General features: G+C 39.2%; 1 protein-coding gene across 28 annotated transcripts in view; it reads left to right on the forward strand.

Annotated features, from left to right (window-relative positions):
• Window positions 1-50: 50 nt before the first annotated feature.
• Window positions 51-27,553, forward strand: part of LOC109875155 (uncharacterized) — a 41,532-nt gene continuing 14,029 nt past the window's right edge. The window contains exons 1-8 of one of the 28 annotated variants that reach the window (XM_020467376.2): window positions 51-236; window positions 4,519-4,721; window positions 13,187-13,291; window positions 13,539-13,634; window positions 24,982-25,092; window positions 25,663-25,786; window positions 25,966-26,905; window positions 27,208-27,296. In XM_020467376.2, the coding sequence (XP_020322965.2) occupies window positions 212-236; window positions 4,519-4,721; window positions 13,187-13,291; window positions 13,539-13,634; window positions 24,982-25,092; window positions 25,663-25,786; window positions 25,966-26,905; window positions 27,208-27,296 (1,693 nt within the window). In that variant the 5' untranslated portion in view covers window positions 51-211. Of the gene's footprint in view, window positions 237-1,889; window positions 1,979-4,518; window positions 4,722-13,186; window positions 13,292-13,538; window positions 16,847-17,170; window positions 17,265-19,018; window positions 22,677-24,981; window positions 25,093-25,662; window positions 25,787-25,965; window positions 26,906-27,207; window positions 27,297-27,553 lie in introns of those variants that run through there. The other 27 variants (XR_004206298.1, XR_004206302.1, XR_004206307.1 and 24 more) reach the window with 27 other exon arrangements.

Below are 27,553 nucleotides of genomic sequence, written 5' to 3' on the forward strand. Positions count from 1 at the left end.
AGGTCATATTTCAAATTAAAATATTGTATATTTCAAATTTGTAACGTTGAAGATTATGTCATCGCAGTAAAAACAGGCATTCATTTCTTACTGTGCATGCACCGTCGGATGCATTGAGCTATGGGTCTAATGTCGTAAACAAGATTTTCACGGACAGATTTGTCAAGAGAGCCACTGTTTTTGGTCTAGCTAATGTTTGCAAAACAACAAAATGCAAACGCTCCGGGAGGAAAAGGGTAAACTATCCATATATTGCAATTAATTGTATAGGTGACCTGTTGCAGTGTGCATTGCTGCCACAATTTCTAGCTAGCTAGCTAGCTAGCCAACCAACCACCATCTTTGCCAGCAGTCTCGCGAAAAGGGCCATATATAAAAGGTGGTTTGTTTAGTAGCTTCACGGACTTTTCTGACTTGCAAATCGATATTTAATGTCAGAATTTGTAAAACATTTGGTTAATGTCAGGGTTAATGGTTCGGTTAAGTTAAGGGTCATTTTTCGATTTGGCTAGTCTTGCACGTCAGAAATGTCCGTAATGTATAGCCCTTCCCCCAGTCCCTCAACCTGAGACTGAAGCTGGGCCCAGGGGCGTATTCATTACGCCAATTCTGTTGAAAAACGTTTCTTAGGCAGACGCAAACTGGATGAAACGTGATGGACCTCCCTGAATTCGTCCATTAGAAACTCTCGTTTTAGCTGCAAATTGTTTCGTTTTGCAACTGTTTGGACTAATGATTACACCCCTGGCTTGAGCCTGGGGACGAGGTTAAACCACAGCCATTTTGTAAAATATCTATAGCCAGATAGAATATCCTGCGTTCGAACTCAATAATATAAATAATTAGAAATGTATTGCAACTCAGACAGTAGTATTTCTTTGCGTAATACGTGTAGAATTTAGTGTAATGTGTGTAGCTATATAGCAGGGGTGCTCAAACTTTTGGGTTTTGTGGGCCAAAGTATAATCTGACTGGTGGGCCCAACAAATATACAAAAAAATAATAGGTAAAGAATAGCTTTCTTGAAAACAATTGTAGAATTACACTTCAAACAATCAAATTGCAGCCATATGTCTTGACACCTAACACATTCTGATTACCAGTATTACATATTTTCCCATTTGTATTGTAGAAACTGCAACCAAGTTTCTATGTTTGCAAGGCTAAAAACGTGAATATGTGCAGGGGGACCTAAGTGAGATTCAAGAAGGTCCTGAAATATTTTTTTTAAATCATGAATTGCATTGCTTTTCTGGTTGGCTGGATGCAAGTTTCACCATCCAATTATTTCAAATTTACAGGAGTGCAAATTTCACCATGGTACGGCCGATACATTGGCACGAGAATTATTAGAATATGGCAAATATGATTCTATTTTTGCATTTTATCCATGCTTGCTTTCATGGCCTACCTCAGACATAAAACAGATAGTGTCTTCAGAAAGTATTCATTCCCCTTAGCTCTTGACTTATTTCACATTTTGTTGTTACAACCTAAATTCAAAATGTATGAGAGAGTATTTTTTCTCACACACTACCCCATAATGACAAAGTGAAAACATGTTTTTAGAAATGGTTGCAAATGTATAGAAAATAAATGTATGCACACCGCTTTGCTATTACACTCCAAATTGAGATCAAGAGCATCCAATTTCCTTGATAATCCTTGAGATGTCACTACTAGGCTTGAATGGCTGGATCCCGGTTACCCAGATTTACCGCCAAAAACCACTCCCTTTTCCCGGGAGAAATAACTGCAAAAAAATGGTAAATCATAAATAAATTATTTATATGAACATCATAACGTGAAATGGAACAGTTAATTTATATGCATTGTCTAAATCTGGCTCTCTACGGCCTTCTGTCTGCATGATGAATCATCAACGCACAGGGTGGGGACAGACATCTCAGTATGGAGCACAGTTCACAATGCATGTAGACCTATCATCTCATCATGGGAACTTTTTGTCGTATCACAGGTAGGCGTACATTTGCTGCCTATGATACAGTAATATAAATACCGAATTCATGTCTTAATTTACACATCTCCATTTGGCTTTTGGGGGTCACCTTATTTTAATTGTAATTTTTTTTAAATTGCAGCTGCAGAGTTTTAAAACAACCTATCACTCAAAACTTGTTGGTTTAAATCATTGCACGCATATTCTCAGTATTTCTCTCCATCAATTCCATTCAAAATAGTTAATCCAGTTCAAGATTTATATCAGGCCTATATATGAATGATGGGTGATGCATAATAATCTTCGTACATATAGCCTCTGTCTCTTGCGCAATATGCATGCTCCGCTGGCCTCCTTAAAAAATGCTCCTTAACTCTTGGAGTCCCATGCAGGAAAAGCTAGACTCGAACAGCTTGCGGGACATGATTTTCTTTAGCATTTCTTATGCTAATAGAATATTCGTAGAGGAACACATTCTCATGTTTGCTGAATGTTAAATACAGCAGCCAACAGAACTTTACAGATCATTTTGAAAGAGTGAACGCGCAATGGCAGTAGGTTATTCAGTTATTTATTCAGACCCATAACCATTCAATCTTCATGAAGAGAAGTGCAAGCCTTCTGTATCTCATTCTAGTCCTAAATTATTCAAGCATGTCCTTATAATGATGAATATAAGGACAACAAAACTTATTGCATTTAGGATAAAATGAAGCAACACTGGAGAGAGAAAGAAGAGGTAGGCTAATAACATTAGGGGAAATATTCAGAGAGAAAAAATTCAACAATTGTTTTTGCAATTTATTTTTATTGAAAAAAATTGGTGTGATGTAATTTCTTCCAGCTGTTGTTATTGAAGTAAGATAGTTAAATCAAATTTGAAGAAAAAAAAGGGGAAAACTGCTGATGCATTACCAAATTTTAAAATGTGTTTTGTTTAAGGGGTGGGGGGATTGGTCCGCGGTCGCCAGTTGCCCATCCCTGGTCTAGACGGACAGCAAATTCTTGTACTTCATAGTATATTCTGATCGGATGGCTTGTTCTGGTGTCAGGAAACTAAATACCACAATAATCAGGTAGTATACCTGGCAAGTACAACAGATCAAAGATTTTTTGACCAAATTCATACTTGCTGCACTTTGCCTTTGAAGAGCAGTATGTACAATGACTATTTTTAACCATTTACACTGAACATTTTCCAAAAACACATTTACTGGAAGAACTGTGTAGATGCAATCTCCCTCAGTATTTTGCGTGACTACGTTTTCCAAAACTCTTAAATATCTGCTCCGAATTCAGATTAAAAGATGTTTTCAGAAAAAGAATGGGGGGTCAGCTATGACGTGACACCTTGAGTTTGAAATCGCTTTTGGTTATTGAACTGCAGTAAATAACGTGGATTTACTCCTGGTAACTGAATTGCCATAATGAAATTTCATCATGGGTCTCTGATCTGTAGTATAGGAATGTCATTATCTTCATGGTGATGTGTCCTAAATAGGTACACAAAAGTATAAATATGCAATATCCTCCTTTTGCACATTTGGGTAGTATTCTACATACTGGCTATTATTTTAATGAGCTCTGCCCTCAAACAAGACCAAATTTGGTTGATCCGGACCAAATCTGAACCAATCATAGAGGTCTATGTTTCACAAGTTTGGACATCAAAGTACAGCTTAATAGAGTACAGTAGAGTGAACTACATCTGAACCAATCATGGACCTCTATGTCTGGGCCAAATCAAGTCTGGCCTGAACCAAAAATATGTATTTGTGGATGTTGAAATTAAGGCCAGGGCGGGCTGACCATATTTCAACTACTTTTCATCGTCCATGGATGTCCGTTGTCGGATGCTGGTTACAGTAAATTGAAAGAGACGGGCTCATGGGTCAGAGCCAGGTGGTTTGTGACTACTAGGATTTCCCAATGTAGCCAATTTAATTTCAGTAATTCCAAAACTGATTTTTCATGGAATTTCAAGGCACAGGGCAATGTTTTCTCTCGTGGTCCAGGTGGGCCAAACAAAACATTGTTAACTTGGCCTTCTGGCCTCAGTTTGGTCAGCCCTGCTATTAAGCTCCCTCCCTAGAATTAGGAATTAGAATAATTTTATAGGATCTCTATAGCTTCCTCATTGATCAAGGCTGAATTTAATTCCCATAAGGTTTTCTCTGCCTCTGTTACTCATCATCATTGATCTGACATGGATGGCACTGTAGAAAATAAAATGGATGTCACGGTTGTTTACTCCTACCAGCTAACTTTAATAAACAACTAGAAACTGATTTTCTGGTTAATTAAGAAATCTAAACTTACAGATGTCTTTTTGGTTTGTTGAGTTAATTAGCACATCCCCATTTCAAGCTTATCTTTCAAAAAAATGTTATGTTATTTCAGAATATTCAGGCAAGTTAACTGGCTAACTCATTGATTCGGCTTTGTAGTATAACCCACTGGAAAGGGGAGTGAACAAGAGCAAAAAGGGTTGGGATATATATGAAGTATGCCCCCCCCAAGTTATAGTAACTAGCTTGTTTTTTCATTTTCTCTTCTAGGTCCTCCTCTTCCTCTGTCGTCTATGCGTCTTTTTATTCCTCCACTGCGCCTGGTGTGTGCAGCTCTGTGGCAGGTTGTAGAGCGGAGAGACATCATGGACTATGGGCTGCTGGAGGAGTTTGCCACCAGCGTGTTGGAAATAGTCCCTGAACTGATGACTTACAGAGAGAGGGTCCAACTCCTCATGGGACTGAGAGCACGGGTGAGTGGGGGTGACGGGAGGGAAAGGAGTTGCTGCTAGGCACAGATCTAGTATCAGTGTGCCCTACTGAAATGTGAACAATTTATGGAAGGAAAACAGGGCTGTGATGGTCATGGAATTTTGTATGCAGGTTATTTGTCAGCCAAAGGACCTCCATCAACATTATAACCTTTCAAATAGCAAAAAACTGCAATTCCTCTCCTCCGCTCCTGACACTGCATGTGCACCTAGGCGTTGCCTAGGACTCAAATCAGAAATGTGATGTTCTGTCTTTACTGTTTAGCCAAACAGTATAACACTAACCCACCTTGCGAGTTATTTGCCGAACTGGTGCCTGTATGAGCCTACAGTATTCGGAAAGTATTCAGAGTAGTGATGCACCGATATGACATTTTTGGCTGATACCACTATCCAATATTTTCCTTGCCAAAAAAACTATACCGATACTTACAATTTTAGCGGCCTTTTTAAGCATTCTAGTATAGTTAACACATACATGGACGCAGCGGTTTAAGGCATTGCATCTCAGTGCAAGATGCGGCACTACAGTCCCTGGTTTGAATCCAGGCTGTATCACATCCGGCCATGATTGGGAGTCCCATAGGGCGGTGCACAATTGGCCCAGCGTCGTCCGGGTTTGGCAGAGATAGGCCTTCATTGTAAATAAGAATTTGTTCTGAACTGACTTGTCTAGTTAAATGAAAGTTACACACACACACACCATACTGACCAAAAAGTCATTTGGTTGTCATTTACATTTGTCCCCATTACCAGTATAACATAATCAAAACCTATTTATTTTACTTACTTGCTGTGCTGTTTCGTTGTTCAGACGTTTCATTCTCAAACCAGGATTTCTATAGAACGCCGTTTGGGTATTTGCTTGTCGAAAAATATGCTATTTAACACTATTTGCCATGTCAAATAAGCTTGTTGATCAATCAGGACCTGAATATGACTGCACGTCACACAATAATTTAACGTGTTGATACATTTTTTTATGTAGTTATTACACATTGATTACACTCACTCATATTTCATACGTCACAACAATTAATTGATACGTATGCTATGATGCTGGTAAAGTTGTCTCGGGCACCTACAGTCCTGGTCATAAAAAAAAGCTAGATAGCTCATGGATGCAAACAGTGTTCTTCCCCAAAAACATAGCAAAACGACATCATCTGTTTCAGTAGCTATAGTTAGCTAGCTATAGTTACCTTCACCGTTAATCAAATAAGAACTGTCTTCTAACCCTAATTTAGAAGACAGTTCTTATTTGATTAATGGTGGTCAGACCCATCTATGTGAAGCTAGCCACAATAGTGAACTTTGCGGTTGGCCTTCAAAATAAAAGTATGGCATAATTCTACTATTTGCACCACTGTCAATTACACATTTATTTTGAAGGCAAACCGCAAATTCCTCTATTGTGCCTAATCCTTATTGTGGCTAGTTTCACAACCCATAACCCGTTCCGGTCGATCCTCACTAGCCAGATGAAGCTAGCTGGCTGCTTATAATGTTAGCTTTGGGCAACAGGGTTAAGTAGCTGGCTAGCTATTTATTTTCATGAAATTAAGTTCAATTTCATTAGGCAAACAACAAGTGGCAACCTAGCTAATACTTACTAGGATTCCTAAATCATTGCTAAGAATAATGAAAATGACTGCAGTTTCTACTGGTTATTGTTTTCAAATCAAAATGTATTTGTCACGTGCGCCGAATAGAACAGGTAGACCTTACAGTGAAATGCTTACTTACAGGCTCTAACCAATAGTGCGAAAAAAAGGTATGTGTGTGTGTGTAGGGAAGTAAAGAAATAAAACAACAGTAAAAATACATTTGAAAATAAGAGTAGCAAGGCTACATACAGACACCGGTTAGTCAGGCTTATTGAGGTAGTATGTACATGTAGGTATGGTTAAAGTGACTATGCATATATGATGAACAGAGAGTAGGAGTAGCGTAAAAGGAGGGGTTGGCGGGAGGTGGTACACAATGCAGATAACCCAGTTAGCCAATGTGTGGGAGCACTGGTTGGTCGGGCCAATTGCGGTAGTATGTACATGGATGTATGGTTAAAGTGACTATGCATATAAGATAAACAGAGAGTAGCAGCAAAGTAAAAGAGGGGTTGGTGGGGGCACACAATGCAAATAGTCCAGGTAACCATTCAGAAGTCTTATGGCTTGGGGGTAAAAACTGTTGAGAAGCCTTTTTGTCCTAGACTTGGCACTCCAGTACCGCTTGCCATGTGGTAGTAGAGAGAATAGTCTATGACTGGGGTGGCTGGTTTCTTTGACAATTTTTAGGGCCTTCCTCTGACACCGCCTGGTGTAGAGGTCCTGGATGGCAGGCAGCTTTGCCCCAGTGATGTATTGGGCCGTACGCACTACCCTCTGACGTGCCTTATGATCGGAGGCCGAGCAGTTGCCTTACCAGGCAGTGATGCAACCGGTCAGGATGCTCTCGATGTTGCAGCTGTAGAACCTTTTGGGGATCTCAGGACCCATGCAAAATCTTTTTAGTTTCCTGAGGGGGAATAGGCTTTGTCGTGCCCTCTCCACGACTGTATTGGTGTGTTTGGACCATTCTAGTTTGTTGTTGATGTGGACACCAAGGGATTTGAAGCTCTCAACCTGCTCCACTACAGCCCCGTCGATGAGAATGGGGACGTGCTCTGTGGTCCTTTTCCTGTAGTCCACAATCATCTCCTTAGTCTTGGTTACGTTGAGGGATAGGTTGTTATTCTGGCACCACCCGGCCAGGACTCTGACCTCCTCCCTATTGGCAGTCTTGTCATTGTCGGTGATCAGGCCTACCACTGTTGTGTCGTCTGCAAACTTAATGATGGTGTTGGACTCGTGCCTGGCCTTGCAGTCGTGGGTGAACAGGGAGTACAGGAGGGGACTTAGCACGCACCCCTGGGGAGCTCCAGTGTTGAGGATCAGTGTGACAGATGTGTTGCTACCTACCCTCACCACCTGGGCGGACCCGTCAGGAAGTCCAGAGTCCAGTTGCAGAGGGAGGTGTTTAGTCCTAGGTTCCTTAGTTTAGTGATGAGCTTTGAGGGTACTATGGTGTTGAACGCTGAGCTGTAGTCAATGAATAACATTCTCACATAGGTGTTCCTTTTGTCCAGGTGGGAAAGGGAAGTGTGGAGTGCAATAGAGATTGCATCATCTGTGGATCTGTTTGGGCGGTATGCAATTGGAGTGGGTCTAGGGTTTCTGGGATGATGGTGTTGATGTGAGCCATGACCAGCCTTTCAAAGCACTTCATGGCTACGGACGTGAGTGCTACTCATCTGTAGTCGTTTAGGCAGGTTGCCTTTGTGTTCTTAAGCACAGGGACTATGATGGTCTGCTTGAAGCATGTTGGTATTCAATCAGGGACATGTTGAAAATGTCAGTGAAGAAAACTGCCTGTTGGTCAGCACATGCCCGGAGCACACATCCTGGTGTTATTGGCCCTAGCTGGGTACCAAGCTAAAGCTAGCTACCCCAGACGTTGCAGTTGAACAAATTATGCTTTATTACCAACGCGCTATTGTAAACACATAGTTCATGGCTGGTGTTTGCTTATTTGCAGACTTTTTTGTACAGCTTTGACAGTGCTACTGTATTTTGTTTTGATACGCAAAGACCCAAATGGTGTTCCATAGTATGCAAGTGGTGAAGCTAATAGCAGTGACGCTATTACTGTGTAACTCCAGTAGGGCAATATCTGAAAAAAAGCGCACTTGGTGATGTGTGCCGGTGCTCAACCAGTCGGCGAAAGCCAATATCACCCACAACAGAGAACGGTTGATTGTAGTAAAGGGAAATTAATTCCATTATCTTGGCTTTAATGGATTTCGCTTTTGAGTTGTCTCGCTGAAATGTTGTTACTCTTTCAAATGACTGCTCGACTTGTTGACTGCTCGATGCACACAGCAGACATCGTGGGCTAGGATAGGAATGCTGTGTTGCACAAAATTTAACTTGGCATTATTACATCATGTTCTTACGTTATATAGGTGTGCACGTCAGCTTTGACATCGGTTAGGCACATCAGCGTTGAACTAGACATCGTCCGAGGCAGATGTTGGAATTTTTAGCTAATATTGTCTGTTTCTGATATGTTCACCGATATATCGTGCATCCCTAATTCAGACCCATTCCCTTTTTCAACACTTTGTTACGTTACAGCCTTATTCCTGAAAGGATTAAATAAATAAACATTCTCATCAATCTACACACAATACCCCATAATGACAAAATGAAAAGGGTGTTTAGATATTTTTGCAATTAAAAAATAAATAGATACCGTATTTACATAAGTATTCAGATCCTTTCCTCTGAGACTCGGAAGAAGTTTGGAACCACCAAGACTTCCTAGAGCTGGCCGCCCGGCCAAACTGAGCAATCAGGGGAGAAGGGCCTTAGTCAGGGAGGTGACCAAGAACATGATGGTCACTCTGACAGAGCTCCAGAGTTCCTCTGTGGAGATGGGAGAACCTTCCAGAAGGACAACCACCTCTGCAGCACTCCACCAATCAGGCCTTTATGGTAAAGTGACCAGGCGGAAGCCACTCCTCAGTAAAAGGCACATGACAGCCTGCTTGGAGTTTGCCAAAAGGCACCTAAAGGACTCTCAGATCATGAGAAACAAGATTATCTGGTCTGATGAAACCAAGTTTGAGCTCATTGATCTTAATTCCAAGCGTCATATCTGAAGGAAACCTGGCACCATCCCTATGGTGAAGCATGGTGGTGGCAGCATCATGCTGTGGGGATGTTTTTCAGCGGCAGGGACTGGAAGACTAATCAGAATTGAGGGAAAGATGAACGGAGCAAAGTACAGAGAGATCGTTGATGAAAACCTTCTCCAGAGCGCTCAGGGCCTCAAACTGGGGCAAAGGTTCACCTTCCAACAGGACAACGACCTTAAGCACACAGCCAAGACAATGCAGGAGTGGCTTCGGGACAAGTCTCAGAATGTCTTGAGTGGCCCGGACTTGAAGCAGATTGAACATCTTTGGAGGGACGTGAAAATAGCTGTGCCGCAACGCTCCCCATCCATCCTGACAGAGGATCTGCAGAGAAGAATGGTACAACAAATTACTGAGTAAAGGGTTGGAATACTTATGTAAATGTAATGTTTCGAAGAAAAAAAAATTTATAAACAAAAATGTAAAAACAGTTTTTGCTTCGTCATTATGGGGTATTGTGTGTAGATTGATGAGGAAATACAAACAGTTTAATCCATTTTAGAATATGGCTGTAACGTAACAAAATGTGAAAAAAGTCAGGGGGTCTGAATACTTTCTGAATGCACTGTATGTCTGTGGTTGGTGGACAGTTCTTATTAGGTTGTTGTTTGCATCTCCCAGCAGTGCCCAGGAAATAGTTAAATCCAAATTGTTAGAAGTTATCAATACCAGAAATGGATTCCATGTTGTTGCTTTGCGAGCACACCAGTTTTGCAACCGAAACCGTTTACCATTTACTCAAGGAACCGAACAGAGCAAACGGAACGAAACTGTGAGGGACCAACCTGAATTTGTCCAATAGAAACATTCTATGTTTGGACTAAATGGTTTCTGTTGAAAATGTTTTGCTACAGACATGAGTACGTGTATTTCATGATACTCATTTGCTACAATAAGGATCAACAAAGTTGTAAAGAGTCCATGTTACCACGGAAACGGACTCATTCTACATCTCATCTAAATGCCTGGCTATTTTCACTCAGTCAGCTGTTTTTTCGTTAACATTTACAATTTAGTAGTGGTGGAAAAAGTACTCAATTCTCATACTTGAGTAAAAGTAAAGATGCCTTAATAGAAAATTACTCAAATAAAAGTGAAAGTCACCCAGTAAAATACTACTTGAGTAAAAGTCTAAAACTATTTGGTTTGAAATATAGTTAATTATCAAATGTAAATGTAGTTGATAAAATATACTTCAGTATCAAAAGTAAATTAAGCAAACCAGATGGCACAATTGTCTTGTCTTTTTTTAAATTTACGGATAGTCAGGGTCACACTCAGACAATTTAAAAACAATGAATTTCTGTTTAGTGAGTCCGCCAGATCAGAGGCAGTAGGGATGACCAGGGATGTTCTTTTGAATTGGACCATTTTCTGTCCTGCTAAGCATTCAAAATGTAACAAGTACTTTTGGGTGTCAGGGAATGGAGTCGAAGGTACATTATTTTCTTTAGAGATGTAGTGGAGTAAAAGTTGTCAAAAATATAATACCCCAAAAAACAACTTAAGTACTTTACACCACTGGGTTTCAAGTGGCACTGTGCCCACACTAGTTTAAATTGCATTAATTCATTATAAAAACCCCTCAGTACTTTTTGGTGTCAGGGAATATGTATGGAGTAAAAAGTACGTAATTTTCTTTAGAAATGTAGTGAAGTAAAAGTTGTCAAAAATATATAGTAAAGTTCAGATACCCCTCAAAAACACTTAAGTAAAATATTTTTAAAGTATTACTTAAGTACTTTACACCACTGGATTTTTGTCATTTAGCAGACACTCTTATCCATAGCGACTTACGGGAGAAATTAGGGTTAAGTGCCTTGCTCAGGGTAGGGTTGGGCGATATGGACAATATATCATATCGCGCTATTTAAACCATGTATGATGGTATTTGACGATATTTTATATATTTTTTTTATAATAAAAGTAGTGAGTAGTGCATAACCCTAGGGTGGCAACACAGACCCATTGAAATCCCTATGTCTATTCTGATTGTTTTATACTGTTCAATTCAACCCAAAAATAATTTTAGCATTTTCATAAATTTTCTGCATTTCCATTTGAGAATTTCCATACTGCTACATAGGGCTACACCATATGAGCAAACAATCTAGAATTTTTAACCAAATGTTTGACTAGCTGTTGGAATCATGAAAATAGAATGATTATTCTAATTCTATAGTTAAAATATAATAGTGGGCACTTTGAGTACAGTGTTGCCATGACAATGAATTAAAATGCCAGGGAGGGGTTATTGTGACAGGGTAGGGACCAAAGTGTTGTTAAGTGTTTCCTAGGGGACCCTATAGTCTTGGGCAACATTAAATCTTTTCTCTTCGCTACTTCATGTAGCTAATGTATTCATGCTTTGCGTATTCCTTTTTGATTTAGAAGATACTGTTGCACAAACAACATGCTGATTTAGGTCTACACCATAGCTTTTATTATCAGGCTGTATTGCTAATTACGTTACCTGTAACTCAGTACATTTTATTAGCTAGCTAGCCAATTAACTAGAGATTAGCATTAACAAGATGTAAACCAAACTTGCTAAGAAAAGACAAACTAGCTGTTGTACCATTTTGCAGATGTAATAAACACAAACAAATAGTTGAATTATAGAACGCGAGTGGATTTATATTAAGAAGCAAAGTGAAAACAGCATCGTTGTCATCAACATTGTTCCATGTGCTGCATTGACCGTGCAGACTGAACGCAAGTGTCTCGGGGTCGAGGAACTATAAATGCGCTCCTTGTGTGACAGGAGACGGGGCAAAGTCTGTGTGGAAAGTGGCATGGAGAGGGAGCGAGAGATGACTCAAGTAGGGAAGTAAACTATAAAAATGGACGTTACACATGGCGTATCACATTTAACAAGCCAAACATTCAAATACCGTTATAGAAGGTAAAGTAAAAACCCAAACCAGTCTGTTCATCAATACCATGTGCCTAATATATGGTATACCACCCAGCCCTAGCTCCAGGGCACATCGACAGATTTTTCATCTGGTCAGCTAGGGGATTCAAACCAGCAACCTTTCTGTTACAAAAACCCTCAGATAAAAACCCAACTTATGGGACAGCGGGGACTGTGAAAAGGCATACACATGCTAACACACGCACTATACACACACATACACATGGATTGTATATATGTGGTAGTAGAGTAGTGGCCTGAGGCCACACAATTAATGTGTTGTGAAAAGTGTTATGTCATATTTTTTATTGTATATAACTTCCTTAATGTTGCTGGACCCCAGGAAGAGCAGCTAATGGGGATCCTTAATAAATAAAAATACTGGCCCCCCACTCTTAACCAGTAGGCTTTCTGCCCTATCTGTACCACAACAGTAAATTCTAAAACTGGCTATTTTTGTGTCCTCTCGTCTTTCCTTATATCGGCTGTTAGATGTGAACCATGTTTACTTTTATTTGACAATATTTAGGTCAAGTTTGTCCACTTCAAAATGAAGTTGATAAAAAAAAATATATATTTTTTATTAAAACGCTTATGATAGTTATTTTATTTACATGACGGCCTTCATCCATAATAGTCGGTTATATGATTGTACAATTACTGTGCCAGCCCTTGGAAAATGCCAGATTTACATTAGATAAGTGCAACCTCATCCTACTTAAACATCGAACTCAACAATCACACATACACACACCTGCTGCCATTTTTTATCAATTCTCATTTGATTGACAGCTGGTTCTGGAGTTGTGTCGCTGTGATGATGAGCTGTGTCGCCCTGATACTGTCCAGCCACACCTGAACAGGATAAGGAGCTGTGTCTCCAATCAGAAGGGAGAGGTGAGGACTGCTCGGAGAAGGAACCTTGATTCTAATTGCTCTGTTGGTAGTTGTGTGGTCCTCTAAATATGGTACTTGTAATGTGGGTTTTATTCCCACATTTGCCTCAAAAGACTATGTATGTAAGTCAGTATGTAAGCCTGTGAGTATATTTGCTAAATGTCTATATTCAGTAGATCAACAGTGTATAGGAAGTCTTGTTAGCCTATGGTTAGTTTTACTTACCGACTGTGCATTATTGCTGCAGGTTTCAGATCCAAAGGTGGAAGCATCAGAGGCCAGCTTCATGAAGCTGATTGAAACCCTACTGGAGCAGCCAGAGGAGAGGGAACTCTTCTTTCAGGTCAGTGTCATAACATGCTGGGGAAAAGGGACATGATTGCATTTCACTGCTTCCGTGTCCAACCTGGTGCGAGAATCACAGTGAGTGAGCTGTTCATTTCAACGGAACCCGTTTTTTAGCCATAGATTGCAAAACAACAACTGTATTTCCAGGCTTATCTTATTCACTATTTCTGTATGTATGTACAGTGCCTTCGGAAAGTATTCATACCCCTTGACTTATTCCAAAATCTTTTACAGCCTGAATTCAAAATGGATTAAATAGTTGTTTTTTTCTCACCCATCTACACACAATGCCCCATAATGACAAAGTGAAAACATGTTTTTAGAAATGTTTGTACATTTATTGAAAATTAAACAACATACATACCTCATTTGCATAAGTATTCACAACCCCTGAGTCAATACTTTGTAGAAGCACCTTTGGCATTGATTATAGCTGTGAGTGTTTCTGGATAAATCTCTACCCAGTGGGCATAAAATGTAATAAAGACATCTTTTACTGGTTGAAATCTGGTCTGGACTTCATAACCAGATCACAACCAGATTAAGACGTCTTCTACATTACGTCTTTTTGACGTCACGAAAAATATTTATGAGTCTCTATGGTCCTATAGCTATCAGAGATTGTACCTACTTTAGAGAATATCCGATACTATAAATGATTTTGCTTTTACTAAAGGCTATGTTTTTCGTAGTTGCAGTCCACCCAATTGAAAAGTGCACATTAACTTCCTTAACATGTGTTCTAGGCAACCAGCATGTAAGACAATGCACAATATGACAGGATACCCTTAAAAATGGCACTGCTGTTAAAATGCAGTAAAACTGCGGAACAATTAAATAATGGTTGTTTAATTGATGATATCTGGTAGCTTGCTGTGTGTGTTGGCTTTCTAATGGTAATCTTTAGTCTGTGTTAACTAATTGTACTGTTTATTGTGCTGCACATTTTCTTCTGTTCCACTGAATGCTGTTTTGATGTTCTATTATGACTAACAAATAACATGTAGGCCTAGTCTTTTATTTCAGTATCCTGCTACAATCCACCAGGATTTACAAAACCCTATTTTTATCACCTTTTTTTCCAATCAATAATTTGTACAAAATGATTGCACCTGAATTTGACCCAGATAATATGACTATAATATTTTTCCTTCAAGCTTTTAAACAATTAACATAATGTGTGCTGTGATTGCATTTTAATTTCAGTAGATAAATTAGGAGGTAGGCATATCAGTTCCAGCTAAAACTTGGATTGGAATCTGTGCTTCATGCACAGCAATAGATCTCATCGCAGCCTACTCGAGCGCATAGGTCAACATTCCATGTTAGTTGGGACAGCTCGCCCAATAGGCTACACAACAACACAGTTGGAACTTGAAATTTAAACAAAACAACTAAAAGATTTACCTGCTGTGGTAGTCCCTGTTTTCCTGCAATCTTGTTTTACTTTTGTAATTGAAGCAGTGGTTTGTTGGGGAGAAGAACGTCAAGGAAAGATTTGCTAGCTAGCTATATTGGCTGGCTAATTTTAGCTAACTAGCTGTCTAACGTTAGCTCTCTGGCTAATCTCCATGGACATGGTAAGTTTTAATTTGACCTTTTGTAGGCGATGGGTCTAGCTAGCTAACATTTAGCTAGCTAACATTTTGATATATGTTTAGTTAATGAAAGTAAATGTGTGTGTTCTCTGCGTGTGTGCGTGAGAGATGATGATCATGTCAACATTGTCATGCTAGCTATGAGTGTGTGTTCTGGGAGAGAGAGGGGGAAGAGATGCTGATTATGACCACAATACCTTAAAGAAAAGAGTGTCAACATTGTGAGAGAGAGATGGTGCATGAATACACATATAGTAAACATTTATCATGTGTGAGACGGTAAACTAGCCTAATTCTTGAAACGTGTACCCCCAATATGGATGTTTAGACGTTCTTGATTCATCAGAGATATTTTTGTCTATATTTAATTTGACAATATGATACATTTTGCCTGTCCCTGCTCCTCCTCAACACTCATTCTAAGATTACACCTCTCAACTGCCTTTTTCAATTATTGGTTCTCTTTTTTTGCAGGAAACTCTAGCTTGGATGGAAGGTTGGAGGAGGAAAAAATGGGAATAAGTATAGAAGTTATCCAGTCTGCGGACTAAGAAATGCAAATAGACAGCAAAACACAGATGGAGAGAGAGTGCCTGTCTGCCGGAAGGCTGAGGTGCAACATAGTCAATGCACTTGCTAGGCTATGTCTAACTTTGTGAAGACCTTGGGTAATGGGTAATCATGATTTGTCTTTACAGTTCCGGAAACATGTCAATGACCTGATGCATGGCCTCTACAGCAGTGCCTGGCCACACACTCAATTCTGCCACATCCCAGGTAAAGGAGAGAGCAGAACCACTCCTCCTTAAATCAATAGTAATTGACAGTAAGTTGTTTGCAAAATGTTTGATACTCTGATCTTCAGTGTGTATTGATTCCTACCAACCAACTTTGTAAAGGTTAGGTTTGTACTAGCAATGCTGATGATCATTAACTTTTTTCATTGCATCAGGTTTCACTGAGACTGGATTTCCCAAGAGACATGCTATTCAGCTGCCTATTCAGCTGCCCGATCTTACACTCTTAGAAAAAAGGGTGCTATCTAGAACCTTAAAGGCTTCATCGGCTGTCCCCATATAAGAAACCTTTGAAGAACCCTTTTTGGTTCCAAGTAAACCCCTTTGGTTCCAGGTAGATGTATTTTGGGTTTCATGTAGAACCCTTTCCATAGAGTGTTATACATGGAACCCAAAGGGGTTCTACATGGAACCAAAAAGGGTTATCCTATGGGGACAGCCGAAGAACCCTTTTGGAACCCTTTTTTTCCTCAGAGTGTTGTGTAAGTAGATACAATTGAAGTAGCAATAATATACATTTGTAAAGCAAATCGAATCCTATTTTAACTCACCTTTTTTTCAGGTGCACAAACCCATGAGTCCTGATTCAACACAAACTAACACGTTTGCAGAGAAGAGGAAGAGATTTGGAATTACACCCATTTCTAACAATATTTGTTGTAAGAATGATATGACACACACAACTTATTGGTTTCTATTGCCTCCTACACATACTTACATTGTTGTATTTAGCTTTCTTTGTTTAAGACTAGCAAGCTGTCCTCAATGGGGGGAACCTCTGTCCGGAACAATGTCCACAGGATTTTGGAGCGGTGTGTTATATAAGAAGTTGTTTGAATATTACAACATGAATTCAGATTAAGCAAAACTTTACTATTTAGAGACAAGTTAAAAATGGTAATCATCCAACTACTAATTTTGATATGCACTTTCTTTAAAATGTTTCAGATTGTTGACCAATGAATTAATGTCTCACTTCAATATGAAGGGACAGAAGAGCAAACATGCCTTTGCCTTACTTATAGTAGATTCTGACAGTAAAAATATATTTTACTGTGCATTACTGTTCTGTCGTGTCCTGCATGCCCACATTATGCCAGTCATTCATTTATTTTCTTCTCTTTCTTTGCATGCAGTAAGTGTCCGCAAACTCAAGAGGTTATTGTGTTGCAGGCCCTCTAGAAAGTCTTAAAATATGCCCGTGACCACCCTGGTGGAGGAGGAGGCAAAGTATGTACAGTACCAGTCAAAAGTTTGGACACCTACTCATTCAACGGTTTTTCTTTATTTGTACTATTGTCTACATTGTAGAATAGTAGTGAAGACATCAAAACTATGAAATAACACATATGGAATCATATAGTAACCAAAAAAGTGTTAAGCAAATCAAAGTATATTTAATATTTTAGATTCTTCAAAGTAGCCACCCTTTGCCTTGATGACAGCTTTACATGCGCTTGGCATTCTCTCAACTAGCTTCATCTGGAATGCTTTTCCAACAGTTTGTCTACATTGTAGAATAGTAGTGATGACATCAAAACTATGAAATATTCTGAGCAGTTGTTGGCTGCTTTTTCTTCATTCTGCGGTCCAACTCATCCCAAATGGTCTCAATTGGGTTGAGGTTGGATGATTTGTGGAGGCCAGGTCATCTGATGCAGATCTCCCTTCACTTTCCTTCTTGGTCAAATCGCCCTTTGATAGCCTGGAGGTGTGTTGAGTCATTGTCCTGTTGAAAAACAAATGATTCTTCCTCTAAGTGCAAACCAGATGGAATGGCGTATCGCTGCAGAATGCTGTGGTAGCCATGCTGGTTAAGTGTGCCTTGAATTCTAAGTAAATAACTGATAGTGTCACCAGCAAAGGACCCCCACACCATCGCACTTCCTCCGTGCTTCACAGTGGGAACCACACATGTGGAGATCATCCATTCACCTACTCTGTGTATCACAAAGACAGGTTGGAACCAAAAATGTCACATTTGGACTCTTCAGACCAAAGGACAGATTTCACCTGTATAATGTCCTTTGTCCATGTTTCTTGGCCCAAGCAAGTCTCTTCTTATTGGTGTCCTTTAGTAGTGGTTTCTTTGCAGCAATTTGACAATGACGGCCTGATTCATGTCTCCTCTGAACAGTTGATGTTGAGATGTGTCTGTTACTTGAACTCTGAAGCATTTATTTGGACTCCAATTCCTGAGGCTGGTAACTCTAATGAACTTATCCTCTGCAGCAGAGGTAACTCTGGGTCTTCCTTTCCTGTGGCAGTCCTCATGAGAGCCAGTGTTCATCATAGAGCTTGATGGTTTTTGCGACTGCGCTTGAAGAAACTTTCAAAGTTCTTGACATTTTCCAATTTAACTGACCTTCATGTCTTAAAGTAATGATGGACTGTCATTTCTCTTTGCTTATTTGAGCTGTTCTTGCCATAATATGGACTTGGTCTTTTACCATGTCACAACACAACTGATTGGCTCAAACACGTTAAGAATGAAAGAAATTCAACCAATAAACTTTTAACAAGACACACCTGTTATTTGAAATGCATTCCGGTGACTACCTCATGAACCTGGTTGAGAGAATGCCAAGAGTGTGCAAAGCAGTCAAGGCAAAGGGTTGCTACTTTGAAGAATCTCAAATATATATTTTGATTTGTTTTAACACTTTTTTGTTTACTACATGATTCCATGTTTTATTTCGTAGTTTTGATGTCTTCACTATTATTCTACAACGTAGAAAACAGTACAAATAAGAAAAAAACCTGGAATGAGTGTGTCCCAAAATGACAGGTACTGTATATGAGCAAGTTGCTATTTGTTGAAGACATCTCTAAGCTATAACTATCACAACATTTTTCAACTAGTACCAAGGAAATAGCTTTAGCCAGCTGAGTCCACAAAGTTTATTCAGTGATATCCTTTTCTAGTTTGCTTTTAAAATCTCATTATTGATTAATATGTAATGTGCTGATTGTCTTTACTGCAGATCTGACCCATCACATGATTCTTCAAGAGGGCCATTAGGCTCCAGATCTCCTTCTGTGTTCAGAGCTCCTTGATGAGGATCTACCCCATCACACCGCTCTGATTAATCATTAATCAAATAAAACAATGGGCCTTTATATACTCTGTTCCAGTCTTTCTATGCATCTAATGTCTGAGTGAATTATGAAACAATTACTGTAAATTGTGATGTAGATTTGTTTTTGCCATTGCTTGATCTATTTTAAATGTAATAATATGTTGCAGATTAAATGTAATTGGTGACTATGGAACAAATATAAACAAGTATAAATGTAATCAGCAATGTTTTCAATATCAAACTTTATCCTCTGCAATACTTTTTACAGTACACTCTTGGCACCTTTATTTTCTATCTAGAACCTCAAAAGGATATTCAGCAGTTCCCATAGGAGAACCCTTTGAAGAACCCTTTTTGGTTTCAGGTGAACCCTTTTTGGTTCTATGTAGGACCCTTCCCACAGGGGGTTCTACATGAAAACAAAAAGGGTTCTATGCGGAACCAAAAAGGCTTCTCCCTAGAACCAAGAAGGGTTCTCCTATGGGGACAGATGAAGAACTCTTTTTTTTTTCTTCTAAGAGTGTATGTAATAAACTGTAATGATAACCTGGTAATGACCACCTGACGAGGTCTTATCTATGACAACCAGTAGGCTACATCATATAGCAGCACATAATAGTGGTCAGAATTATGACCAACTGGTCGTATGGTGGTCAGGAAAATGCATAATATTCTGGTCAGTAAAAAGACATAAAACAAAACGTCCTATTTCAACAATTTTGCGACCAGAATAATACGTCATAGGACATCTTTTCAACCAGGTTTGCCCACTGGTTAAGAGCTTTCCACACCTGGATTGTGCAAAAAAAAAATATAAAAAAAAAAAAACATTCTTCAAGCTCTGTCAAATTGGTCGTTGATCATTGCTTGACAACCATTTTCAGGTCTTGCCATAGATTTTCAAGTAGATTTAGGTCAAAATTGTAAATCGGCCACTCACTCAACATTCACTGTATTGTTAAGAAACTCCAGTGTAGATTTGTGTTTTAGGTTATCCTGCAGAAAGGTGAATTCATCTCTTAGTGTCTGGTGGAAACCAGACTGAACCAGGTTTTCCTCTAGGATTTTGCATGTGCTTATCTCCATTCCGTTTATTTTTTAATCTGAAAAACTCCACAGTCCTTAACGTTTACAAGCATACCCATAACACCACCTATGCTTGAAAATACAGGGAGTTGTACTCGGTAATGTGTTGTATTGGATTTGCCCCAAACGTAACACTTTGTTTTCAGGACCAAAAGTGAATTACTTTGCCATTTTTTTACAGTATTACAGTGGTATTACATTCCTTTAAAAGTTGCAGCGTGCTGTGGCGCAGCTTGCATGTTGCCACAGAATTCTATGACACTTTATTTAAGTGTGAACCACTGGTACCATTAATGCTAGTTAGTGCTAGTCTGACTACCATATTTGAGAAGCATTTGATAGCCTTCAATAATGGCTGTAATAAAGAATGCGGGCACACGGGAGACCGGGGTTCAATTCCCCGATGAAGAGGAAGGAGTAGGCTGTCCTTGTAAATAAGAATTTGTTCTTAACTGATTCAATATGTGCTATTTCGTAGTTGTGATGTCTTCACTATTATTCTACGATGTAGAAAATAGTAAAAATAAATAAAAACACTGGAATGAGTAGGTGTGTCCAAACTTTTGACTGGTACTTGCTTAATTAATTTGCTCTATATTATGGTGTTTCTATTCCAAGAAAAATGTAAACCCTCTGGGTTTCCGTTATGGCGCGGTACAACGTGACGGTCGGGAGTACAGTACTGGGCCATTTAGCTAAAGAATCTCTGTCGTGTGGGCAGGGCACACGGGAGACTGGGGTTCAATTCCCCGACGTGGAGGAAGGAGTAGGCTGTCCTTGTAAATAAGAATTTGTTCTTAACTGACTTGCCTAGTTAAATAAAGGTTACACTAAGAGCATAACATTTCCACACCCTAATGTTCTAATTCTAGTCTAACCAATACCAAAACTGAGATTAAGTGAAAATAAAAATCTCATTTTATATATCAAGACCATGCTTGTCTCAGAGTAGCGTGAAACGGTGCTAAATCATATTGCTTCTAACTTCAACATGCTCTTTAAATAAATAAGACCTACACCACGTTTAACAGCACCTTACTCAACACTAGTGAGACTCATGTCGCCTACGGTAGGCCAACAGTATGTCTAAAAACGTGACATGACTCTCCGCCAATAATTACATATAGAGGATTGGAGGATTCTAAATTAAAACAAAAGCTTGTGCTACATATATGGCTACTCAGTGGATATTCTGAAAGTAGTTTGAGGGTCGTAGGTCATAAGACTAAGGAGCTGTTGAAATTTCAATCAATCATAAATTCTCGTAAAATCTCATGAGATGCAAATGGACAAACAAAAAACGTCCAATGTGTAGGCTCACTGAGTGTACATTATGAACCTTGTTTGAGGTGTGTGGGTCACATGACCAAGACACTATTGAATTTCACAAATTAAAATAAATAATTTAAAATCGTGTGAGATGTATACCAACAAAAAGCTAGAACCAGTTTTGATCGTTTTAGAAGTAATGGTCAAAGAGCTATTGAAATTTGAAAAATATGATGTGTCACTATGTTGAAGGATTCTAAATTAAAACCAAAAGCCACCTCATGGGTCTCCCAGTGGCGTCCGGCACAGGTATCGAACCTACATCTGTAGCAACACATTTTGCTATGCAAGAGCCCCATCCAAATAGTATCAAAATACAGAGAGGTGTTGGTAAAGATATATTGTCCTGCTAATAGCCCGTAATGGGCTATTATAATACTGTACATGGTGTCCAGGTCAGGATAACCAAAACATTTTTTTATTAAAGACTATCAGAAAGAATGTTGGTACTTATTTATTTTGATCCAAAGCCATGAATGAGTGAGTCACTCAGCTTTATGTAGGTGCCGGCTATATGACTTGATAATATATAACGATATTTTGGACGTTATTTTTTATTTTTTTTAAAGAACAGAGCAATTGTAATCTGAATAAATCCCAAAATAATATTTGTAAAGGCCAAAATATTTATTTTTGTTTTTAGAGGGAGAGAAACACTGGGCCAATTGTGCGCGCCCATAAAGGCAAAAATATAGCCCTGCTAATAGCCATAATGGCGCTGTACAACGTGACTGTGTGTTTGAAAGAGTATTTTCCAGTAAGCAACAATTTGTTTACCTTCAATAGACAGCTTTGTTCCAGTATTTCTGTAATTCACTGATATTTATTCCCATAGTAATTCATTATGGATCCAAAGCTAAATAAATATCTGCATTTTGAAAGAGTGTTTTTATCATTATTTTATTAACGAAAGCATAAAGATGTTGATGAAGAAATACTGTACTGCTGTTTTGAGTTAGAAATGTAACACTTCAGAGTACTTAAGCATCAAATACATTGCAGGTAGGGGGATGTTCACAACTACAGTAGCCGGGCTATAAAGAGTCTTATTTTCCTGATAATCGGACTACAAGTGTTTGAAATTCTGTTTTCAAAATGTCACAAACTGTTCATCACTACTGTAAATAAAAACACAGCATCTTGTTTACATCTTGTTTACATTCTTTATTGTAACCACAATGTCAAAAATAATTTGTATCTAACTTTCCAATTACTTTTAGAGTTTGGGATTATTTTGATTAATATTATGGTGTTTCTATTCCAAGAAAAATTATAAACCCTATGGGTTTCCGTAAGGATGGACCGGAAAATATGGAGCTGTACAACGTGACGGTCGGTAGTACAGTACTGGGCTATTTAGCTAAAGAATCCAGTGTCCTGCGGAGACCAGCGTTCAATTCCCCAACAGGGAGGAAGGAGTAGGCTGTCATTTGTAATTAAGAAGTTGTTCTTAACTGACTTTCCCAGTAAAATACAGGTTACACTAAGAGCATAACATTTCTACACCCTAATTTTCTAATTCTTGTCTAACCAATACCGAAACGGAGATTCAGTGAAAATAAAAATCCCATTGATTTATCAAGACCAGTCCCCATGCTTGTCTCAGAGCCGCACGAAACTGCTGAAATAGTTGTAGGCTATTGCTTTTAACTTCAATATGCTCTTTAAATCAATAAGACCTACACCACTTTTAACAGCACATTACTCAACACTAGTGAGACTCATGTCGGCTACTGTAGGCCTACAGTATATCGAAAAACATAACATGACTCTCCGCCAATAAGTACATATGGAGGATATTTCTGTAATTCAGTGATATTTATTCCCATAGTAATTCATTATGGATCCATAACTAAATAAACATTGGCAGTTTGAAAAGGTATTTTTATACAATTTTTTTTTATGAAAGCATAAAGATGCCATTGTTAGTTACATTGTTTTAGTTTGAACGTGCAGACTGGCAATAAAAACAGAACAGCAGGAACATTTCCCTAGTCAGCACCATTATTAGTGCAATGCCTCTTAAATATTTTGGATATGATTTTGTTTTCAAATAACGTAAAAGAGCGAGAAAAAGGCCATATTTGAACATGGGATGAGACATTGTTACATTCTTTATTGTAACCATAAAGCCAGTTTGTTATTAAGAGTGATTTATTTCTGTTTGTAGAGGGAGAAAAACCAAAAATGTACAGATCGTTGCGCCAATCTCCTAGTCGAGGCCAGCATAGGTATTGAACCAGCATCTGTAGCAACACGGCTTGCACTTCTATGCAGTGTCTTAGACCGTTGCGCCACTCAGGCGCTGTACAACATGACTGGTCGGGAGTGGCATACAGAACTACAGTAAGAGCAAAATAATCCTAACAAAATAAAATATTAAAAACCTTAACAGTTTTAATAAGTAATACTGAAGTCATGCACAATTATCAGTTTCTATTTAGGTTCATGTCAGAGACACAGTAGGACCCAAAAGCATAATCAGTGCTCTAACTCCCCCTTGCGCTGGTCTGGAGCAATGAAGTGGTGGTGCAGGGTACCGTACTAAACCACAAATTACCTCTAAATCCCACAGCATAAGCTCACAACTTTTAAAGGTGGAACCATTGTACTTTAGTGCCTTGTTACAACAGGATGCATGTTTTGAATATTTTTTATTCTATACAGGCTTCCTTCTTTTCACTCTGCCAATTAGGTTAGTATTGTGGAGTAACTACAATGTTGTTGATCCATCCTCAGTTATCTCTTATCACAGCCATTAAAGTCTGTAACTGTTTTAACGTCACTATTGGCCTCATGGTGAAATCCCTGGGTGTTTCCTTCCTCTCCAGCAACTTAGTTAGGAAGGACGCCTGTATCTTTGTAGTGACTGGGTGTATTGATACACCATCCAAAGTGTAATTAATAACTTCACCATTCTCAAAGGGATATTCAATGTTTGCTTTTTATTTTTACCCATCTACCAATAGGTGCCATCTTTGTGAGGCATTGGAAAACCTCCCTGGTCTTTGAATCTATATTTGAATTTCACGGGTCGACTGAGGGGCCTTACAGATAATTGTATGTGTGGGGTACAGAGATGAGGTAGTCATAATAAAATCATGTTAAACACTATTACTGCACACAGAGTGAGTCCATGCAACTTACTATGTGACTTGTTAAGCACATTTTTACTCATTTAGGCTTGCCCTAACAATGGGGTTGACTACTTATTGATGCAAGACATTTAAGCTTTTAATTTTTAAGTCATATCTACAAATAAATTAAAAGTTCCACTTTGGCATTATGAGGTATTATTATGTGTAGGCCAGTGACAATTTTTTTCTCCATTTAATCCATTTAAAATTCATCCTGTAACACAACAAAATGTGGGAGAAGTAATGGGGTGTGAGTACTTTCTGAAGGCACTGTATGTACTTATTTTTTTGTCATCTGCTTGTCCTGTCTATCAGAATGTTTTTCCAGAGGAGTATGGCCCCAAGTATGACTCAACACTGCAGATTCTTGTGTGGGAGTTCCTGTCCAGGCTGGAGAAACTGATTCCTGCTCCAAACCTTAAGCAGGTATTATTGTACTGTACATCATCTGAGGTATGAATTAGGGATGGCCATTTGAAAGAATGTCCATGTTCGAGTACTCTCATATTATAATTATTTTAGTTCTCTAGTACTCTCATGTCAATGTGAAACGGGGCTGAATGCAAAATAAAGTTTACGTTATGCTGTCGGTTGCTGTAATTTCTGCTTGTTCTGATAAGGAAATATAACACATTTTCACTGCACTTGACACACTCCACAAACAATTGAAACTTCTTAGAGTTTGTAATTTTGTCCGTGCTTATACATTTAACCTGTTTAATAGTATAATTTGTAAATGTTTTGTATTTTATTATTAGCAATCAAATACACTCCTTGGATTAGTACTAGTGCCCATCCCTAGTATGAATTCGGCTCTCAAGTAAGAATGTGTCCAAAAGTGCCTCTCATTCCAAACAAAAACTTGAAACACCATTTTGTTATGGAATAGGTTAGGTAGGTTAGGTCTTAGATGCATGATTAGACACTACCACTTCAGCAATATTAGCAGGCTAGTTAATTGGTTTTGTAACAATTGTTAATTTCTCCATCTCTTAGACTGCATCTTGGCTCAGCCTTGCCCCTGACCTCTTAGAGGAGTGTGTGCAGTCTATGGCTCACCCTGAGCCATTACAGGCACTCCTCCATCACCATAAAAATGGACATCACTTAGACACCAATGGTAGGTGGGGTGCAGGATTTGGAAATCATTTACTTGCCTGTTTGCCTGAATTTATTTTCTTTGTTAAAAAAAACACTTCTGTCCTAATATTTCAATATTTTCCGGTAGAACTTAGGAAATGCTGGAAATGTAGTTAAGATATTCCTGATGTTAACCTGTGACGGTCTCTCCTTTTCTAGCTCTAAGGTCCACTGGTGGTGACTACATCCTCTCTTCACTGTCTTTCCCTTCCTCTGTGAAGGAAGAAATTGCCTCTTGCCAAGCAGGCCCAGAGAGACAGTCCTATCCCACCATAAAGGGATATCAAACCCCTTTCCCATCTGATGAACCAGAGATGAGCTGGGACTGCAGAATGGCAGATCGTAAGGTCTGGACTGTAAAGCCACCAGCCCGTTCTGCTTCTGTGGAGGTCGAAGTCAAGACTATAGAGGACGCCACTGAGATAACCGTTAAACGCAAGACAATCAACAAAGAGTTGATAAAAGAAACCAGGAGAGATAAAGCCGTTCTCTGCCCTCAGACTCGCAGTGGGCTGAAAACCAGCCGCTTGACTGCTTCCTGTCTGCGCCGTCATCCCGTACTGCGGTTGAACAGGCTTGACATTCGCAATATGCCGTTACCCAAGTCCTTGCTAACACTGATTCTAAGGAGAGGGAGACTGCAGGCTGAGACAAGACGCCCAGGACCGAAAGGAATTGACAGAAAAAAGAAACGGAGAAGAGGTCGTGGTATTACAAATGAGAAGATTAAATCACACACACTTGATATAAGCGATATGCCGCTACCCAAGTCCCAGCTAACACTGACCCTAAAGAGAGGGGTACTGCTGGATGATCCGACGAGTTCCCAAGTACAGAAAAAAAGAGGTGGAAAAAAAGGAGAGAAAATAGGACCTGGTATCACAAGATTAAAGATGGAGAAGATTGGAGCACACACGCTTGACATAAGCGATGTGCCATTACCCAAGCCCTCTCTAAAACTGGTTATAAGGAGAGGGAAACTGCAGGCTGAAGCAACAGGTTCTCAAGGGAAAAAAACAAGGGGCAGAAAGAAAAAATGGAGAAGACGATGTGGTGTCAAAAATGAGGGTGTGAAAAGAGAGCGGTCACCTGAAACTGAGTGAGTGTCCACTGTGGAACAGAGGTATTCAAATCCAGGCCTCAAGGTCTGCAGTGCTGCTGGTTTTCTTTTCTCCCAGGTTATACATTCATTTATTAATATCATTGATTGTTCAGAGAATACACTCACCTAGTGTACAGAGGACTGAATCTGATTCGAGGAATATTGTGGAAAAGTTTATAACCATCAGTGGTGCAGACCTCAGTCCAGATTTGAAGTAGTAGCGGTTACTAGTAGTGGCTAGGACCTTGGCAGTGAACTTACCCATTTGAAAACTGACTTTCATTTTGGTCTCTTCTCAGGGAAGAAGCTGAACCATCAGATTATGAACTTTGGACCAGCGTTAATAAAGGGGTCACGCTCAATGAAAGGGCCCCTGTCGATGAATCTGGTAAGAAAAGTTCCTTAGTGAGTGTAGAGCAGTGAACGTCAAGCTCCTTAGATATGCAAAACTCCTGAATAAAGAATAAGAAACTAGAAATGACAGCCTTAAAGATGCAGAAGAACTTGGTTACTAGACCAAAATGGTCTAGATATTCTGCAGTTAACACTTTCCCTGCATCTATTAGGCTGCAGTACCTCGTGCTTTATTTGAAGAAAGTTCCATATCTCTTCACTGCACTGTATTGAGATTTGTTCAAATGTGGT

Source organism: Oncorhynchus kisutch, linkage group LG30, assembly GCF_002021735.2.
Source record: "Oncorhynchus kisutch isolate 150728-3 linkage group LG30, Okis_V2, whole genome shotgun sequence".
In the NCBI taxonomy this organism is placed as follows: Eukaryota; Metazoa; Chordata; class Actinopteri; order Salmoniformes; family Salmonidae; genus Oncorhynchus; species Oncorhynchus kisutch.